General features: G+C 34.7%; 1 protein-coding gene across 11 annotated transcripts in view; it reads right to left on the bottom strand.

The window, feature by feature from the left end:
- ARID4B (AT-rich interaction domain 4B) overlaps positions 1 to 21,973 on the bottom strand; it is a 61,551-nt gene that overhangs the window by 16,051 nt on the left and 23,527 nt on the right. For 8 of the 11 annotated variants that reach the window (XR_009450244.1, XM_059677532.1, XM_059677531.1 and 5 more), the window contains exons 9-19: positions 21,090 to 21,169; positions 19,467 to 19,543; positions 17,964 to 18,118; positions 15,058 to 15,130; positions 12,621 to 12,715; positions 11,647 to 11,744; positions 10,670 to 10,913; positions 10,189 to 10,364; positions 9,451 to 9,510; positions 6,046 to 6,303; positions 153 to 237 (exon numbers count right to left, since the gene is read on the bottom strand). Coding sequence is in view for 10 of the 11 variants with exons in the window: in XM_059677532.1 (XP_059533515.1) it covers positions 153 to 237; positions 6,046 to 6,303; positions 9,451 to 9,510; positions 10,189 to 10,364; positions 10,670 to 10,913; positions 11,647 to 11,744; positions 12,621 to 12,715; positions 15,058 to 15,130; positions 17,964 to 18,118; positions 19,467 to 19,543; positions 21,090 to 21,169 (1,401 nt within the window). In the remaining variant the exon portion in view is untranslated. The remainder of the gene's footprint in view (positions 1 to 152; positions 238 to 6,045; positions 6,304 to 9,450; positions 9,511 to 10,188; positions 10,365 to 10,669; positions 10,914 to 11,646; positions 11,745 to 12,620; positions 12,716 to 15,057; positions 15,131 to 17,963; positions 18,119 to 19,466; positions 19,544 to 21,089; positions 21,170 to 21,973) is intronic. The other 3 variants (XM_059677534.1, XM_059677533.1, XM_059677537.1) reach the window with 3 other exon arrangements.

Genomic DNA, 21,973 nt, shown 5'->3' on the forward strand with positions numbered 1-21,973 from the left:
TTATTGTACCCAAATCTAGCTTTTGCTAAATTTGCTATTTCAAGGGAGTATTTCCAACTCTGCTAACACTAATGCACACACACTTAATGCATAATTCTGGGGGGAAGGTTCTTTAATTAAGAATTATGATGTAGAGAAAAATAAGCACTTACCTTTATTTTTTTCCGATGTTTTATCTTTGGCACATTTTTATCAGCAGGTCTTACTATTTTATCTGCTTTAATCCATTCATCATATCTGAAATTAAAGGAAATTGATATAAATAAACAGATATATACCACAGAGATACTTATGGCATATTAAAAAGAAACTCATAAATAGAATCATTTCATTTTAGAACTGGAAACAACCCTGGAGATCATTTAGTTCAACTTCCTGGTTTGATGCATAAAGCTACCAACTGCCCTGACCGGTGTGGCGTTGTCTCATGCACAGAAGGGTTGAAGGTTTGATTCCCAGTTAGGGTACATGCCCAGGTTGTGGGATCGATTCCTGGTAGGGGGCGTGTAGGAGGCAGCCAATCTCTATTTCATTCTCACATTAATGTTTCTCTCTCTCTAAAAATTAAGACTGCCTGTTAGTGATTCGACCGTACTTCTTAAATTCTGTTATCAATAAATTCCTTATAATTAAAGCATAGGATCTAGACAAGTATCCTACCTGATATTTTACTAAAATACTAATGAAATATTTTCAAGTATATACATGACTTATTTGAAAATATTTCTACTGAGTCATCTAACTAATGAAACAAACATGAAAGACAAGATGCACAAGCAACTCATTGAACTTCCAAAGGTCACTCCCTGGCCTATGGGAGATGGAGGCGCCGCACCAGAGGGCCCTGAACTGATCAAGTCTGTGAACTCCAAGACCAAAAGCACGAACAAGGGAAGAGTCACGTGACAAACACGTCACAGGGGCCTATCATGTGACAGGCTCTGCACTGAGCACTGGGTGCTCAGCAGTGAAGGCAGCACAGCCCCTTCCCACAGGGAGCTTTCAAATGAGCAGAGAAGGCAACACTAAATGGTAATTACAAAAGGAACAATACAAACCTCTGCACCTTCTGAAAGAAGGTACGTACATATTTGTATTTTTAAAATGTGATGAATTAAAATATTTATACAAAGCTAGAAGAAATCATTCAGAGACCATAACATAATTGCTCTCACCAGAGAAAAGTCGAGTTCAAAAAAAGAAAGCTTTATAGTTTTTGTTTGGATATGTTGGCAAATCACTAAGCAATCACTTAGCAATAATAAAAATGGAAAAGAATGTCAACCAGATAGAAATGGCTTCTGTGCCCAACAGCAATTCAGATGTGGTTCTTCTTCAACCCAAGTAAACCCATTCAGCATATGTTAATATATACACCCAAAAGACATAATCGTAGAGATTAAGAAAAAGTAAGTACACGCAAAATAAAGATATTTCCAAAATAATTTCAAAGCAAAACCAAATGGACATAATACTAAAAACTCATTATCTAAAATATGCATAGTTAAGATAAAATGTAATAACCATTACAGTAAAATATGAGTCATTTGTAGTTTGTTTTCTGTAATGTATATTCATTTAATAATTGCTGAGCAATACATATTTCATATCTTACTTCCTATAAACAAAAGGTTAAGTTATATATATCATATAACTAAGCTTTTAAAGACCTCATATCTAAAGTGGAAATTTATGCTGTCATTGCAAGGAGATGAAGTTTCCTCCCTAAGAACCTATGGGACACTGTAATAGACAAAAGACCAACTCATGATGAAAAGAAGCACTAGTTATTAATAAACTTTATAAGCAATTTTATCAATATTTACCTACTTGATGAATTTTCTATTATAATCTCAGTTAACACATATTTTTTTATTTATTGGTTGATTTTAGAGAGAGAGGAAGGGAGAAAGAGAGAAACATCAATTCGTTGTTTCACTTATTTATGCATTTTATATGTGTTCTGACCGGGGATCGAACCTGCAACCTTGGCTTACTGGGATGATGCTCTAACTGAGCTCTCTGGCTATACATATATTTTTAATTTGAGAAAATATCTAAAACAAAATTTATGAAGACTCACTGAACACCATTTTATACTCTCTGGCTATACATATATTTTTAATTTGAGAAAATATCTAAAACAAAATTTATGAAGACTCACTGAACACCATTTTATACTTAATGTACTTAGGATACAACAAAAATAAAAGTATATTACTGAAAAGCTAAAATCCTACCCATGTTATTAACACTGCATATTTCTATTTCATTTAATACTGTTAAATCCATACCAAAGACACAGGAATGGTGTTCATCATAATAAAGAAAATAACAGCATAATGATAGAAACATAAATATTATAGCATAATTTAAGATTTGACACAACCACCCCAAGAGAATGATACAGTAATGATGTCAATCCATTTTCTGGAGAATTTAACGCTATAAAATGAAGCGAAGGTACAGGTCTTTAGGCAGAGGTAGTAAGTAGTGTTAAGAACAATGGCAGAGCAGCTTTATTTATAGACCACTGAAAATGGTTGGCAACTGTGACTCGGATACTGATTTTCTAAAGTATCCCCAAAACTTACTTTACTAATAATGATAAATTTAGGGGGTTCCTATTTGTGTAAATTTAGACAAACGTACTACCTGCCAATCTACAAAGCCACCAAATGAAACGGGTCCAATTTTTATGTTTTACATAAAATATACCTGCTAATCTACAAACTACTAAGTGGAAAAGTCCCGTTTAATAAACCCTCTTAAGTTGAAAACAGAAAGAAAGCCCATTTGAGTTGTAAAGATAACGGATTCTTTATTTCACACCAAAAAAATGTTTATTTTCACTTGCACTGAAAAACTAGTCAACTCCAAAGTCATTTTTTAAGTTCACCTTATTGCTATTAAGCTTTGTTTTACATTTCTCTACATGTAGGACTATCTGATACAAAGTATTTTGAATGCTGCAAAAAAACTTTTCACAGCCTTTTGACTGCCATGGTACTTTTTCATCTGAATATGGAGAAACTGGAACCTTAATAGAACAGTTGGACAGGTCCCCAGAAAATTCAGAGTTGCCATATATAGAGGGATAGAGAAGAATCTGGCTCCAGGTAGAGCCAGGCCACATCTGTCCCAATCCATTAGTCTATATATTCTACAGGTATGGCGTTTATAAACCAATGCTTTTTATTCAGATTTGAATTTCTGCTTTACTACCATTCTGTTGCCAGGGGGTCCAAAGTAGTTCAATATTCATTCACTAGTTATCACATTTTTCAGTTTTGAATTAAGGGTACAAATAATAATTATATTAATGTAAAGGTTTATATAGCACTTTAGAAAAAAGAATAATGTAGAACAGTATTTTTTAAAAGGTATTTTCTTTTTAAGAAAACCGTTTGCTAGAAAATGTTTCAGATCACACAAAACTCACATAAATAGCCCCACATGAAATTTTCTAAACTGCCACAGTAATGAATGGCTGCCACTGAAAATAAAACTACTTTCATGAACCTTCATGCATAAATCTTCATTTTCAATTTCACATCAAGTGTAAATTCAGAGATCAAGCTGAATTTCTGAAAATAATGTGAAAACAGTTGTGGAGGCGATGAGGGCTTGTTGCAGTCCTCGTTAGATAACTTCAGACAAGAAGGAGCAGCAAAAATCACATGTGATTTCTTTTTCTTTTCTTTTTTTAAAATTGTATTTGAGTCAAACTGACGACACATGCTGGGGAACAAGATCTCCAATGCTCCCCAGTGATTTCGTATTCATCAGCAGGACAGACCTTGGTTACTATTGCCGAGAAAGAGGATGCTGTGATATTGACTATTAGGAAATTAACTGCTTAATCTACTGAAGTACAGCTGTTTTCTCTACGATGCTGCGTGTGGGGATCCACCCCTACAGTTCTTCACCGAGATGTAAGTTTTCTTCTTGTCAACGTTCAGACCACAAAATGCTTGAGCTGTCAGGAGTAGCGCATCCTTCTCAGTGACACAAGCAAGTCTTGTTGAATAGTTAGTTTTCCTTTTCCTTTCCATATTATTAAACACCTGAATGCCTCCTTCGAATATCGCCCGTTATCCTACCCAACCCACTATCAACTTCAAAGCTAATATACCCAACATTTTCTACCCCCTAAAACCCAAGTGCTCCTCGTTCTTTTAGTCAATCTTTTCTTAAGGAAACGGAAAGTTATCTTAACTACAGAATCATTTTATCAATGTCTCAACTCACATACATACTAAGCCTCTTGTTTGAGATACTTAATAGAAAACAATCAGGCCCTGATTATAGTGAAAGTTAGAGAATGATTAAATTCTATCCATTCATCACAGAATTTAAAGCATTTTAAAAGGCTAGTAAGAAAACTGCCTTGTTATATATAAACTAGCAAAAATATATATAAAATGTAAAATACAATAAAATAAAATAGCAAAATAACCAGAAGGACTGAAAGGAGAGGGCAAAAAGATGATGTGGCTTTTATCTATCTTGTGGGCATTATTTAATAATTAATTTTTGTCGACTCAATTTTCTCCTAATTTTAAACTAACATACTCAACATTTACACCTTAGGCAATAATGGAACTCCCTCTACATTCATGTTTAATAAGACCATTTAGTGGGATCAAAATGATTAAATATCAAAGAGTGGGCAAAATATTCCTACAGCCACTGTATCTGAGACTTCAAGCATCTTCCTCTGAACATATCATTCATGCCAGCACTACAGTGAGGAACATCATGCACCACAGGGGCAGCATAAGAACCAACCGACAAAAGAATTAATTACACATGATTTTAAAAGCAGTATCTGGAAAAGCTGGTTTCAGGACAACACCGATGACAGATAAGTTTTAAAACTCAAAACTTTTGTTAATCTTGTTGGTCAGAAATAAAGAACAAGCCCAATGGATCTGATCTGTACTTTTCTCAAAATAAAGAAGGAAATCAGATTAGACTTGTTTCTAGAGTTTCCTACTGCTGCAACCAGACAACACAAAATGTACTTTTAAGGAACAGAGTGTTATTTTTAAGAATAAGATGAAATTGTTTTAGTGACTTTCCAAACAAATGATAATTTAAATGTAAAGCATGAGAACTATAATCCTCCTTGAAGAGACTAGGCACACATGAAACCACCACTTAAAGCTTCTATGATTAACTTTCCAAGGGCTACAGCCCTTTCATGGGCTATATTTCAAAAATAGTATTAAACATTCCAAAATGAAATAAGTTTTTCTTAAAAGATACCTAGACGATCAGATCCCAAAACTGACATAAACTTTGGACAAACTTAAAATAGAGAATTTCTTTGGATAAACCAAAGGAAACCTGTGAGAAGAAAAACACTTCATTTAACCCCACCTGAAACCGAACCTCTGTCTTGCCTTTCAGCTCCCCAGGTAGGAAAAGGGAGGAAGTGCACTCTAGTTAAGTTAAGCAGACCTGCTTACATTGCAACCATAGTGTTTCCAACATGAAAATACATTTCTGAGGCTTCTGAAAAACACTGTAACACAAGCACTGTTAAGGAGGAGATAAGGCCTTCTTGAAATAGCTAAAGCTTCTTAAGAAATCTCCATTGTAAACTCCCTGCCTACTGAAAGAAATATGACGTCCGCATACGAGGACTTAAGAGGATTACAAAGAGGTTACTATGGCAAGGTAGTTGAAAACGCAAGAGAGCAAGAAGTCTGATCATCGGCTTGTAGACATCAAGAAGCTCAAATCTCTTTCACATCTTTAAGGATTTCCCTATCATTTCACCAAGTGTTGCTTTGATTAATCCACATGTAATGTAAACATTAACTGGGCAGACACTAAGGATGTCTTCCAAGTTATTAACAACAGGAGGTAGGAAGTCACTACGCGAGCATTTACATACTAAAAACTACATATTTTTTATATAGTGCTATGACCTCAATGAGAATACGAATAAGCCTGTAATTCATTAATTAAGTTTTAAAATAGGAAATTATTTGTAAGTATTTCCAGGTAGCAATCACTAGCTAAAACTCAAGTTACCTCACATTCCATCCGCAGTAATGGACCAAGTAAAGGACCTCTCCACCTTCGACATCAGAATCTTTAATACTAGCTTCATACATTTTTTGATTTTTCCCTCGTCCATACCGCACTTGGACTTTCATGCCTGGTGGATAGCATTCAAACTCCTCTTCCTCATTGTTGTCATCATCCTCTTCATCCTCTTCCTCCTCCTCCTCCTCCTCCTCCTCTTCTACTTCTTCATCATCTTCCTCTTCCTCTTTATTCGTTTCATCTCTTGAAAGGTTTAAAAAATTGCAGTTAATAAAAGACACTTCATAAGCTTTCCAGTTCCAAACCACATAAATTGATAAAAATTGTGGCTGTGATTGTTCCGGGAACAGCAGGTTCCATGTGTATGAAATTCTCTGATTTTCAATTTAATATTAAAAACTAAAACTGTATAAGATGACTGTGGTTACAGAAAAGAGACATTTAGAGAAAATGAATAATGAAAAATAAGTGCATTAAAAGAAAACTTCCAACAGCCAGAGGGACAGGAGTTGTGCTGCAGAGCAAGAAACTAGTACAGTTGACTGTTACAATTGTCTCAGGTTTTATTATGAAAGTGTTTTACATCTCGGTTGACAAAAACAAAAATCATTACACCTCATAGCCATTTTCTGACTAAAATTATTTTTTAGTCAAATATTTCCAGCCTCAGGATATTTAAAACAAAAACTTTTACCAGTCAATGGCTAGTCTTAATAACTTTAAAAAGTGCTCCAACTAAAATCAAATGTTATGTTATATACTAAAATGTTATTTTACCTTTCACAAGTATATTCTACCAACTTCACATTAATATCCCATCAAGGTTTTTTTCTTTTTTATTCTTCTAAACTTCAAAATTTCTGCTCTCTTTATCATATTCACTGAAAATCTTCTCTACCAACTCGCTCAACTTTAAAGTTCCAATTGAAACTAAAAGTTACACCATTCAGAAGCAGCACTGCAGCCATTCTGATCTTTTCAGTATCCTGTACCTTCTAAAATGTGTATTCATATTCATGTTATATCAGCCACAAATCTGTATTAAACAAGTTGGAGAGAATCTCAAATCATAAATCTTTCCAAGCACTGGATTAAAATAGTCAATGCTTTAGTATAAAATTTGACATTTAGTTAAGTCTTTATCTGCTCTGCAGTTTGTCTAAATGTATTACAATAGATTCCTCTCAAAAATGAATCCATCACTTTATAGCTGACAATGAATAAACATCATAAAACAGAAGCACAAGACAGCTGAGCATTAAACTTCAAAGTTAATAGAAATATTTATACAAAAATCCAACTTTTACTGATAATTTTTAATATTCTTATATGCAATCTTTTAAGCAATAACATATTTTACCATTCCTAATTATACAGGCAACAAAAATAATATAGAAATAGAGATAAAAGCAGCCCTATAACCCTTTTTAATTTATTTCTTTCCTTCTATACAGTGAGGGATGAAGGGAAGTACAATAAACTTGTGAAATTAAGTCTGAGTTCATGAAAGCGTCAAATGTGTCAAATTTCTCTGAAGTAAATCACCAAGTCTATAAGGATTCTCAAGAACTATTCCTCTTTTAAAGACTCATCTACAGCCAAATGAGTGAAGGCCTGGGAAGAGTGGGTGGGGGTGGAGGGGATCAATGGGAAAAACAAACAGACAAAGGGGACATCTGTAATACTGTCAACAATCAATCAATCAATAAATCAATAAATAACAGCCAAAGGAATATATACTTAAAACCTAAAGGAAACCTACTGTAATCTAAGATAAAAAATATGAACTCTATTATTGAAAATACATTAACAGCTTTAAAACTAAAGATTAGTAAGGCTAAAATATTTAAGAAATTATCAGAAAGGGTGTCATGGATAATAAGCTATTATTAACAAACTTAAAATGTTTTATCTGTATAATATATACTATATACATATATAAAATTAAGTTAAAATATCAGGGAAAAAAGGAAATGTATTGTGCTGGCCACAACAAAACAAGAGATTTATCATGCACCTCAGAATCATGATGTAAAAGGAGAAAGACAGACTAAAAAGTCTAAACTTTTTAAAAAATGAAAACAATTCTAAACGTTCTCTTACATCATGTAATACGCTCAGCACAACTGATACATGCCAAGAATTGCAAGCACAAGCCTACATTAAGTGGTAGCCAGAGTAATCTTTATTTAATCTGGAATAAAAACCCAATCCTCTGTACTAACAAAACAATAAAAAAAAATAATAAAAATTTCACATTTAATAGCAACTTCAGACACAAATCTTCAGACACAAGTCAAATAAAGGTCATGAAAATAATACACTGATGTATAAATAATCAGACAACACAATTACTGGCTTGAATCAGCCATAGAAAATGCTTCTACTATTCTAAGAATTCAGTAGCAAAATCAGAGGTAAGTGCACTAAACCAGATACAACACAATGCCAAGAAAGACAGCCTTTAAATGTACACACACACCCGATTTTTCATCTGAATTCGCAAAGAAATATCAAATTTTCCCAGTTTGATGTGACACTCCTTACAATGAAACAAATTAAAAGAAAAAAGCTACAACTTATCAATACCTATTATGGACCAGATACTGGAATACAGAGGCAGGCTATTGAAAATTCTTGATCATAGCTAATTACTTAGCGGAAGTTATACATTAGAGAAATACTTAAATATTAATTCTTTATAATTGTAAAATTTTCTATTGCACTGATCTAATAAAATTCAGAAATCACTTTTGGACATTTCTAACACATAATGCTTCTAAAAAATATCTATCAAACTAGGGCAGTCACACCAGGGTAATTTCAGTTTGTGGTATGACGTATATATCTCTGTAGTAAGTAAGAAAGCCATCTAGTTGAAGAATTAAATGAATTAATAAAACCCTACAAAATACAGATTATACTAATAATAATGTTTTTAAAGTACTAATTTGAAAAATAAAGATAATTACTAGTAACAAAGAGAAAATAAAGGCTTATCAGAGTGCCTTCAACACAGTAGATGCTCCAGAAATAGCTGCAGATTTGTGTCAGATTTTTAGGCATAAAGCTGAATCCTTACTAAGTTCTTTCTTAATAGTTAAAATAGTCTCCAGCAGCAGCATGTATAATTTCAAACAAACATTCACATACAGAGAACTACAACCAAATATAATGAACAAACACACTATATTCATCTAAACCCAGTGTTGTTGTTTTTCCTTTAAAGTTTATCTGCATGCTGAGGCCAAATTTGCAAAATAACACTAAAATGATCAAGAGATTTTAGGCAAAAAGCTGGGTACTCACTAAGTTTCTTAATAGTTGCAATAGCAGTGAGGAATATGTGAAATATATATTTGTACACACAGATACGTAACAGATAGATACCTTTTACTATATTCATCTAAACATGTTTTTCTTTTTTCTTCCTCCCTCCTTGGCTTCATGGTGTGGCCAAATTTCAGAAAAATATTAAAATGATTAAAAAACACTGGTTGTACTTATTTAAATGGGCCACTAGCAATGAGGAATGTTTAGCGTTTTTAAAGCTCAGAAATAAGATTAGACACCAAAGATCACCTATAAAATCCAGAGGTCCACTGGCAGTGTACAAATTACATTGCTAAAATAATTCATCATTCCAAATTAACCAAAACAAGTAAATGCTACTTGCACATAAAACACAGCATAACAATTTCGGCCTTTTAAAAATTAAGTATTAGCACTTTTCCATTCTTATTTTTTGCTTAAGAAATGAATACAACTGTCAAAATCTACAGCCAACATACCACCTATAAACATTGGAGAAAATCTTTTCCCAAATTTGTATTATCTGGTTATTTGGCAGAGCCTAATGTAGTAAGAAGTACTTTTCTCTAGCTGAAAATTTTATAAATTTCCATGATGAGAGCAAAGAGAATGAATCAAAAACATGACCTTTTGCTACGTTTGCATTAGTAGGGTCTCTGAAGTAGGCAAATGCTATTTATGTAATAAGTGCAAATCAGCCAATTACTCTATATTTTGTCAATCAAATTTCGATTCATACAGACACGCACATACAAAGAGAAAATGACAAGAATTCATTCAGCCAAAATGCATCTTAACCAAAAACAGAGTTCTTACCCAGATTTTGCTTTTTCTTCTTCAGCTTCTACCTTTATGCTGAGGGGTTCATCTAACCCAGCTGTCTCATCATTTTTGTTGACCAGATTTTCATTTTCCTCTGTCTTTTTTAGGTTAACTTCTTTTTCCTGATCACTTTGTGTAGATATAGATTCTAATAAATTCTTTTTACTTCCCTAGAAAAAGATCAGAGCAACTAAACCAACAAAAGTAAATACTACCAACTTAATTCCATGATCTAATTAAAAAAGGTACAACCAATGATAATATTGAGAAAGTTATTAGTTATTTTAAGAAACTCCTGCCATTCTTAAAATACTAGGCAAAAATATTGAACAGTTATTGTAAACACCAAAATAGCACTTACTGAAGAAAATGCACAATCTAATCTATCTAAGTATAAAACCATACAATAAATTAACAAGTCTTTAGAGTATACAGAAAATGTACCAAAGGTGGAAAAGGACAGTATCTGATTTACCAGAGAGGGTTTAATATTTTCCTTTCTTTCAACATCATCTTCAGTAGGGTTTTCTTCTTTTATTATTATCTTCTCCTCCTCTTCAATCTTTATTTCTTTCATTTCTGGTTCACTTTCTTCCTTAACTTTTATTTCTTTTATACTGTCACACTCCTTACATGGCTTGTTAGCAACTTTCTCTGGCAGTGCCATCTGAAATTCAATATTGGCCGACCTACAGTACTCCTCAAAACCATATAAGTATCTAGAAACATGAAGAGAAATTACATTTGGGGAAAATTTTGAAATATTACTGTAGAGTTGTGGTGATTTAAATTTGTTCGTTTCTCTTGTTTTTCAGATATGGAGCCTTAACATTCTCATTTATTCTAGTTCAGTTCTTCCCAATCTTTTTAACCCAAATAGAAACATTTTTCAAAGAAAGTCTCAATTAAAAAAACTATGCTAAAAGTGAGAAGACAATCATAATCTTAAATACACTAACTGTAACAACAGTAGCTTTTACAAGTTCCAGTGATAGCCTGTTTGTTAAGCACTTCTTTGTAAGCGAGGCATTGGACCTCTAAGTACATGCAAAATCTCATTTAATCCTCAGAGTAATCCTACGAGGCAAACAGTGCCATCTCATTCTACAGATGAGGACACTGAGGCTGAGGAGGACAAAGGCATGGTCCAAGGGCACCGATCGCTAGTAACTGGCAGGACCAGGAATCAAACTTGTGCACACCTAACTTTTAAAACTTTAGCATTTTAACCTCACACAGTACTTGCAAAATTTACTTGGCCACAAAAACTTCTTCACAGATGATCTTGTAGATCTAGTGTTCATAGAATACACTCTAGAAAATGTTGTATTATAGAGTGATTACTCCAGCAAAAATTTCTAATTTCTTCTTAGAGCCTCAGTTATGGGATACATCCCACCCTGCTTTCTAGATAAAATACTGAATGTAGCTATAGCAAGTACGCCGACTTACTTTTTATAAGCACATTTCACATTGTATCCTGCAGCTGAATTTAAGACAGGAATCCCAAGGTCCTGGTAGACTTGCTTCCAGATAGCTCCACTTTCAATCTAATGGACAAAGTGAAATGAAAACTTCCAAATTAAAGGTAGGAATTTAAAAATATTTTTATAAACGTAGTATATACAAATATGTTTCTATTTATTGATTTTAGTCTCAAATGGATGAAAAATATCAATCTCAATAAATACTAAATAAAAAATTGATTCACAACATTTTAAAATAAGTTTTAGTATTCTAACAAATCTCAGAGAATTCACAAATGTTGAAATATTATACCACTTCATTTTAAAAAAACCCTGCTTTAGTAAATAAGAAAATGTCCAAATTCCTAATCAAAATTTATAATGAAGAAACCAAGATAGAAATTTTAAAATGAAGTATCATGTCCCATAAAACTTGCTAATAAATCAAAGCAGTTCTATGGATTTTACTAAAGCATTTGATTCTACAGAAAAAATTTTCAGTCTTAATTAGATAAGCACCACTCATCATGTCAATCTTAAGATAATTTCTTCTAGTTCAAAAAAAGGTTTTCGGCATGTTTATATAACCACATATATGAATGATATGTTTTATATATATCAGGCACAGTGGATGAGATTACAGATATAAAGAAGATTAACACAGATCCATGCTCCCAAGTATGTTAGTTTAGTGGGAGACATAAGCAAGAATTTCCATCGATATGGTTATGCTGTGACTTCAGACATAACTAGGTGGTTTATGAAAGTTTGACAAACTTAACAGTAAGTCAGAAAGCTCATTTTAAAAAATATTTAATTAAATTTAAATTTGTTCTGAGGAAGCCAGCTCTGTTCCTAACCTGTCATTTCCATTTTTTATTAATTGGAATAAATAATTTAGATAGAAAACATGTATAAAAAACATGCTTCACTTTTGATTGTAATACTTGTAATACTTACATTATCAAATCCTCCAAGTTTGTGTACAAGTCTGAATAACTTAAAGAGATTCAAATTTCTATATCCAAGTACAGGTCGTTTGTTAATAGGTGTGCCTATTAAGGAAAACACAAAATATATTGAAATCGCACTGCATTTTTGTATTTAAAATTTCCAAAGATTCAAATACAGTGCAAAGGGTGTGTGCGTACACGCACACAGAAAGTGGGACAAAAGGAGCTTTACAGTTGTGAGTATAAACAGTTTATTCTTATGTGATTATTTATTAATTTATTGCACTTTCCATATGAACAACTGTAAACCTATTTTTGTCCTACCCTGCATATATGGGGGGGGGGGGGGGGATGCTGTTCATTAAAAACATGTCCTGTTGCCCTAGGTGGTTTGGCTCAGTGGATAGAGTGTCAGCCTGCAGACTGAAAGGTTCCAGGTTCGATTCCAATCAAGAGCACATACCCGGGTTGCAGGCTCAATCCCCAGTAGGGGGCATGCAGGAGGCAGCCCATCAATGATTCTCATCATTAATGTTTCTATCTCTCCTTTCCTCTCTAAAATCAATAAAAAATAAAAAACAAAAAACATGTCTTCTACTTAAGCCCATTTCATTAAAATTTTTCCCCTCTTACCAGGTTGTTGAAACCTTATATGATTTCATTCCACTTTTATTCCCCTTATGAGTTAAAGAATAAATACCAAAGAAAGCACAATAATAATTTTAAAAATCAGGGAAACAAGGTTTGGTAAAACTGTTGAAATGATGGGCAACTGCTTAACATTGAGAGTTATCTTTATGATATAACTTCTTTGCATTTTAAAGATTAATTTTTTCTTTACTGATGAGAGGGAGAGAAACACTGATTTGTTGCTCCACTTACTTATACATTCATTGGTTGATTCTTGTATGTGCCCTGACATGGGACTGAACCTATAACCTTGGCAAATAGGACAACACTCGAACCAACTGAGCTACCCAACCAGGGCTTACTTTCTTTGCATTTTACTAAATTACTACTTCTCTAAATGATTCTAGAGCAGTGGTTCTCAACCTTCTGGCCCTTTAAATACAGTTCCTCATGTTGTGACCCAACCATAAAATTATTTTTGGTGCTACTTCATCACTGTAATGTTGCTACTGTTGTGAATCGTCATGTAAATATCTGATATGCAGGATGGTCTTAGGCGACCCCTGTGAAAGGATCTTTCGACCGCCAAAGTGGTTGCGACCCACAGGTTGAGAACCGCTGTTCTAGAGTAAAGCTATAGTTTTCTTTCATTCTAATACGGAAAAATGTATGGCAAGGACACAAACTATCATGCCTTTAGAAAATGGTAAAGGAAATAAAAGAACAAAGCTACACAACCTATGGCCCTTTCCAAAAAATATGACTGGCATAATCCTATTTTATCACTGTTCTAATATTAGACTTTATTCATCACTTTTTATTGATGTTACATAAAAGCCTAAGAAATAGCCTACCTTCTTAGGCCAAGCCTCCATTTATACAAAGAAATAACACAGGAACCAAGGACAATGTATATTCTATAAAAAGATAACTACATTATAGTAGCCACTATCATTGAGAGCAAAAGTCAAACAGCCAGCTTCTACTCATCAGCAAGCAAACGGAGATTTAAAAATAATTACAGAGTAAAGTGGCATTTCCAAATCCTATTCAATCATGTCCTTCTCCTCAAGCTAGAGAGCTTTCTGCTTCTCCCGCCTCCTTTCCCTTGCTCGCATCTTCCCGGGAAAGGAGAAACTACACTCTGAGCAGATGAGCAAGAAGGTAACAGTCCAATAGTTCCTGGAGAACTGGGTTACCACCAAAGGTCAGCACCTGTTCCTCTTTCCCCAACCCCTGCATTTATGTAACGACGCTAGGCGGGTTCAATGAGGTAAGCCAAGGTTCACCTTGGAATACTGTCACACTTCTTTACTTCTGGCTCTCTGCGTCTGGCTTCATTCTCTTAGTTGTGAGGCTGAGCCTTTATAAAAAGACTTAGGGTCCATCTTAGAGTGTAGTCACATCGTGCGCGCGCACACACACGTATGTCAAACAGTGGTTCTGGAGAAGGAGGCCTTTTCCTAGTGGCATCTATGTAGGTGCAATTACAATGTTGCTACTATGATTCCTACTCTGCTGCTGCTCCCTAGCGTCAGAGTTCTTTGGTATAAGAGTGCTGATGGGAATGAAGAAACGACAGAACAGAACACAGGCATTTCTGGGCCCATGCCCTATATCTATCAAAACTCTGTCAAATTCCTCATTCCACTTTCCATGGGACAGACACTATGCTAGGTGCTGGTGATATTGGCAACCAAAAAGATAGCCATGATTACCAGGAATAGGAAGCTTAATGAACAGAATTATTATTTTTAAAATAGTAACTACATATCGGATACCTACAACATTAATAAAAAAAACAATACACTCACCTCTATCCTCCATGAATTTGTACAGCTGCTGAAGAAAATTTTCTCTTTCTTCTGGAAATGGTTCTATTTCTTCCTGTTTTAGTTACAGAAGAGTAGAATATTATTTTGCTCAGTTAAGCATTGAATAAAACAAGCAGATTTCCTACCAACAGCAAAGACTAACACTCACTAAAATATTTCAAAGGCTTTTTATCAAATACAAATTATTTCTTAATACTAAGCTGTTCGAACCCAGAAAATTCTAGACATTTTGTGCTTTACAGAGGAATATGCCCTAAAAGGTATTTCCAAAGTGACAATCCCAACTGTAAATTCTCATATAAGAAAAGAGACTACAAAGGCGGTTCACCAACTTTTGGTTTATCCCATGTAAGAGATCAATTCTTTAAATCAGGGTCACAGGCTCAAGAAGACCTACTCTCGCTTCTGTGAAATTGGGTCAGGGTTTAATTTAACATCAAAACTGACTCGACTATCGCTCCTCATAGAACTGTACAAGTGTGGGTCCCAGTAGCTGTAACTACAAGTGTCCATCATTACACACAGCCCACTGTGCAGTACTGCAAGCGTGTCCAATCGGTAAAGTGGGGAACAAACTTGATCTACAATACCTGAAGATTCAGACTTAGGGAAATCTTCAAGTAATAAAATAGTTCCCCGATTTATCAATTACAAGGGAGGGGCTAGCTTCTTGCTGCTGTGGCCAGGGGCTGTGGCAGTGGGGAGCTGGTCCTGAAGCAACCTGCAAGGAGCAGGGTAGTAGGTGAGAGGGCGGAACTCATCCATTCAGTGACTATCATCCATTCACAAACATTTTATGAGCACCAGTCGGTGGACGCACTAGGTCAGGTGCTGAATCAATGAAAGAAAAATGAGCAATGACTAAGAGTAACTGCAGAGCAAGTGGTCCAAACTATACACCAAGGCTACAGTTACTCTGGCTGAGGCCAATGTAGTTCTTATAGTAAAGGTGGGAGCATCCTTTTCTACTGATAGTCTAAATAAATCTCTTTAATTTTTAAAACTGTGTCTAATGCCATTGTTTAAATGAGATGTAACCCCTTTATATTAAATGCTAGCAGAGCCGAGGAAGGCCAGTTAAAAACAAAAACTCATGTGGATAAATTACTAGGCTAGCTGGGCACAGGAGAATAAATGACAATTATTAACTTGTTTAGGATAAACCTGTATTTCTCAATTTAAAGATGGCCCACATATGCTGTGTGTTGGTAAAGTAGTCAGATGTAAGTCTAAGGAAATCTATTTTCTAGATATCACCTAATGTTCCCATGGTACAATATTTGACTTTCATAAACTGCCAAATTAATTCCTGTTGCAAAATTTTTAAGTCAAGTTTATAGATGACACAAAAAATGTTTACACTGGAAACCAGATTTGCTTTCACAAAAACACAAATCTAAGCACCAACCGCTTGGTAATTAACATTTCCTGATCATCTGCTGCATGCTCCACACTGTGTCAGACACTGTGAATGTGGTAAGTGCAAGGAAGACAAGCTCCCTGCCCTTGAGGAGCTTACAGATTAGTAGGGGAATGAAGAAACAGACATGAAACAGTGCACTTATGTACACTGACAAAATATGTACTCGGACCATACAGACTAGCAAACGGAGTGATTAACTTTCCTGAGGTGAGAAAGGTGATGGTTTACAGAAGGTTTCCCCTTACAATGGTGACACATGTCGGGTTTGAAAACTGAACAGGAGGGTGCCAGGCTGACTGGGGGAGGGAAGAGGAGGGAAGGGCACCGTGGGGTAGAGTATGTGCAAAGGTGAGTAGTAGAAGGTATATAATTTGATATTGCTATAGCATAAAGTTCCAAGTTGGGGTTGGGGGGAAAGAGAGCATACCAAGAAAAGTAATAAAAAAAGGCAGGGGTTGGATTATAAAGGAGGACCTATAAGTGAAGCTTGATTTTTAGAGCGATAAGAAGCTACTGAAAAGGTTTTAACAAGGGACTACTCATTTTAGCATTTTAAATAGAACGCAGTGGGAGAGAAGACTGAAACCAGGGACACGTTTACACTACACATTGTCACTATAGATTATTATATCATAAAACAACCCTAGGCCAATAATAGTTATGTGGCAGAATTTCATAACTTACCTAAAATATTACATATTGACATGAATTTAGTTTCCTGAAAACATTAAGTACAATTCATTTCACGATCAAATATACTAGCCTTTGCTATCTGTACCTCTCACCCAATAACTTTTATAAAGTTGCTCAACAAACCATGAAAGAGTACCGTGGTTCAATGTCACTAGTGATATCATGGACATCTTTTCTCGGTACTTGCCGCTGCTAGACCTAAAGTACTAGCTACAACAAAATCTAAAACTTCAGCTTCTTTATCTATATAAATTCAGATGTCTTATTTATGATCTTATCAGAACTACACATCCACTTATGTTAGATAAAATCATTTAAGATTCTCATTAACCTTTACTTTTTTATACTTATTCTTTTAATACTAGGTGGAATACGTATTTTGTACTTTTCTAGGTATTTCAATAAAATACACAGATGTAAACACTGTATGAGGTGACAGCTATCTACACGACAGTGAAAAGCATGTAAAAGTTTTGCTATGTTAGACGGGTATTTCCTTAATCATCGGTTAAACCGAAAGCACAGTAAAATTAGGAAACATTTCTGAGGTTATTGGGCTATCTATACTTAGTTTTATTTTCACAAGACCCTATTTCTATTTTAAGGTAAGCAAGCAAACTACTTGATTACGATGAGTATCACAAATACAATTTCATTATGAAATATTTCTAATACTAAAAGTATTCAAGTGATTAATGACTATGCGCCAAATTCTAACTCGAAAACCCAACTGTAATTTTAATGTAAAGGCCTCAGCTGTTTCACTTACCTCCTCCTCACTGCTGTTATCCTCCTTTTCTTTCTCATCCTCCTCCTCCTCCTCCTCCTCCTCCGCCTCACTGCTGGAGCTGTCTTCTTTCAATTCCGTCTTCCAGTTAGCAGGAATAGTTCTACTTCTGTGAAACTCTAATGCCTGATCAAAGGCTGAAAACAGACCATAAACTAGTGAACTGGAGAAAGAAGACAACTGACTTGTCTACAGATAGTAAACAAATAAAGAAATGAAGACCATTGTGTAAATACCGCTGACAGTTATCAGTGCCTGCGGTGTGCCAGGCACTGAGCTGACCGCTTTTCTGTGTAGCTGCTCATTTAATCCTCTCAGTCTTAAGCATCAGGCAGCCACTTTTATACAAGACAAAACTGCTACTATTGGAAGGGGACCTAGGTCCTAACAAATACAAAAGAGCAGTTTTCTTCTTTTAAATAAAAATTAAGCATGTCTAATAAAAACATACTTAAGTTAGGTAAATCTTTAATCGTTTACCCAACAAGTGACAATTAAATAGAATCACATGCCAGCCAGAACCATTGTAATGAACATACAATACCTGAAAATATAAATATTTTCTCTAGATCGCTGAACTTGAATTATATTAACAATTAACTTCAATTAAAACTAGCTATGCAGTAATTCTCATTTTACAATATATGGAAATCAATTTTAAACCATAAATTCTTGATGATTTTTAACCAGTCTACACAACATATTATTAGATTTGATGAATATAGGCAAAGTGAAAATAAGCAGCTATACACAATGGCAAAAATCTAATAAGAAATGCAATTACAGCATTTAATATAACCACTGAATAATCTAATATAATAAATACTAGAGGCCCAGTGCACAACATCTGTGCACTAGTAGGGTCCCTAGCAGTTGCTGGCTGCCGGCCACCGGCCAGGTACTTCCTCCCTCGCCTGGCCAGCCCCGCCCCCTGGTTGAACTCCCAGATGAACTCTCAGTCAAGGGGACAATTTGCATACTATGCTTTTATTATATAGGCTCTATTATTATGGTATGAGAAATGCCAAATCAAAACTACTTTGATTCCTGTTTCTACCATCCTCAGGAACTAACATTTTATTTAGAGGCAAAAGCCTAACTATAGCAATAGCTGCTGATATAGTTCTTTCACACTTTAAATAATATTAAGCTGAAAAAAAGAAAAAGGAAACTATGATAACAAAAGACAGATGGGTTTATAAAACACAAAGTCACAGAAAGCTAAGTATAACTTTAAAGGCAATTTTTAAAAAATATCCTTTTTTAAAATGTATTATTGAAAGTATTACAGACGTCCCCTTTCTCCCCCCTTGACTTCCACTCGAACCCATCCCCCTTCACCACACTACTGTGTCCATGGCTATACGTATATGCACACAAATTCGTTGGTTAATCTCTACCCACCAACCCACCCCAAGCTAAGAAAACTTAATCTCCAAAAATACTATCAGTTTAATTAACAATTTATTTCAAGATTACCCTTACCTTGTTTTAATACAGCATCAGGCTTTGGTGCAGTATCACTAGTAATTTCATGGACATCCTTTCTTGGTACTGAAGTACTATATTATTTTTTTCAATTAAAAAAAAAAGCAAACACAAAAATACAACAGAAATTAATTAAGAGCCTAATTACACACCACAGAAAGCTACTGAAAATATGGGAATACTGACATTTACACAAGGGTGCAAGTTACAGATAAAATGTTAATACATGCAATCATCTACAAAAGGACCCCACCTTTAATAGAGACATTTTATAAACAAGGTATTCTCAAATTATCAAGGGCCCCTGGCTAAAAGCAATGAAATACTAAATGAAAAGTACTTAAATACTAAAAATAACAACAGATAAAAATGTTTGGGTGGCAGAATGCATCAATCCAATAAATAAGAAGTCAAACAATAAGAACCTGCCATTATCTTGGAATAATCATAGGAAATTACTAAATTTAATACTGGAAGAAAATGTACTAGTTTATAATGTGAATGTTCTTTTAACAAAATTTTAACTGGATTTTAGACTAAAGTCCTCAGCTATAAAGAGGGATCAGATATAAGCATCTATAAGAGGTTCTATCATATATGTCATATATATTTCCTGTTTGACACTGATAAATGATTATTCATCTTTCCTGCATTTGGTTTGTTTCAGTCAAACCACAAAGCCTGAAAACTATTCCAAATACAAGTTTCAGCTTGCCTATTTCTTTTAAGCTTTTATTTTTAAAATCTCATATACAAAAGTAGACCAAATAGTGCAATGACCTCCCACATATCCATCACCCAACTACAATAATCATTAACTCATCATCACTGCTTCATTTATACCCCTACCTACTCCCTCCTACCTGAGCTCGATTATTTTGAAGCAAATCCCAGACATATAATTTCATTATGGAGCTTCAAAATTCTTTTAAAAAATATAATCATACCATTATCACACATTTAAAAACTAGTAATTTCTTAATATCATCAAACCAGTATTCAATTTCAGTGTTCAAATTTCTCTCATTATCTTCATTTAGTTAACATGGTTTTCATAGATTGTTTTTAAAAATCACTTTTTAGAACTTGAAAACCCAAACACCAATCTTAAAATATGATCATCCTTTAAAGATATAGTCATCCTTTAAGGCAGAGTATAAAAGATATGGCTTTTCTGGTCACACAATTCTTAAAGGGGAAAAAAAAATAGAAATTTGTAACTCAGTTCTAAGAAAGTTCTGCATGAAAAATATCTTTCTTAACACTTAAGATACAATTTAAGAGTCCTAATTAAACATTCAAGAACCATAAATGTATCCACTAGTATATCAATCAAGGGTTAGATATGGAAGACATATCAAATTTGCCTCAACAAATCACCAGCTATTACACAGGCAAAATTGACAAATTAGACAATACTGAGAGTGTAGTTTAGCAAAGGCCATCATGAACAAGTAAAGACATACTACTACACTTACTAGTAACATGAAAAATGATCATTCTTTGAAACTTTCTAAATGGCGAAAAGTAAAAGGGTAATGTCACTGGAAATAAATTTATCATTTACCATTCTAATGTGGAAAAACGATATATTTTTCATAACAAGTGAGTTATACTTACAATTTGCCGTCCTTGAAAGATCGAACAAGAATATTATCTTTCTTCACAGCAATTTCATCACTACAATCAGGACAAACCACCTTTATAAAAAAGGGTGAGATTATGGTTAGTAAATACACATTTACGGATAGTGACATTAGAACCAATTATTTAAATCCTTTTAGAAAGTAGTTTTTCAGCTTAGTTTAAAAACTAAATTTAATTTTAGGGCAAACAGGTACACACATGTGGACACAGTCACCCGTAATTTCAATTTATATCCTACATCTTCCCAGGCCTACAGCTCCCCCACTGCCTCTGGCACAGGCTCGGGCTGCAAGCAGAAGCGTGGCTCTGACTAGACTGAAGCTGGAGACTGCATCCTATCAGAAGTGGAAGCGGAATGGAGTGGAGCTAGCGTCTTAGCGAGGGTCTGTAACCACGGTAAGAGAAGGGCAGGCCCCAAAATGGGATCAGGTATTAAAACCTTCATCAGGACAGTCTCCATCCTTAACAAAAGCTAGGGACGGGGTTCTATATTATTTACCGTTAAATATGTATTTAAAACACATTACATTTCTTTGTAATACTACCCACTCTAAAACGTAAACACTTCAAAGTGGGTACCTTTCTGGAGTCCATGTAAGATTTCCTACTAACATTAAAAGATTTCTTTTATTTGAAACTAGGGGCCCGGTGCACGAAATTCGTGCACTGGGTGTGTGTGGGGGGGGGGGGGAGTGTCCCTCAGCCCAGCCTTCCCCCTCTCACATACTGGGAGCCCTTAGGCGTTGACCCCCATCACCCTCCAATCGCAGGATCGGCCCCTTGCCCAGGCCTGACGCCTCTGACAGAGGTGTCAGGCCTGGGCAGGGGACCCTCATTTCCCCCCATCACTGGTTCTG

Source organism: Myotis daubentonii, chromosome 20 (assembly GCF_963259705.1).
Source record: "Myotis daubentonii chromosome 20, mMyoDau2.1, whole genome shotgun sequence".
NCBI classification, from domain to species: domain Eukaryota; kingdom Metazoa; phylum Chordata; class Mammalia; order Chiroptera; family Vespertilionidae; genus Myotis; species Myotis daubentonii.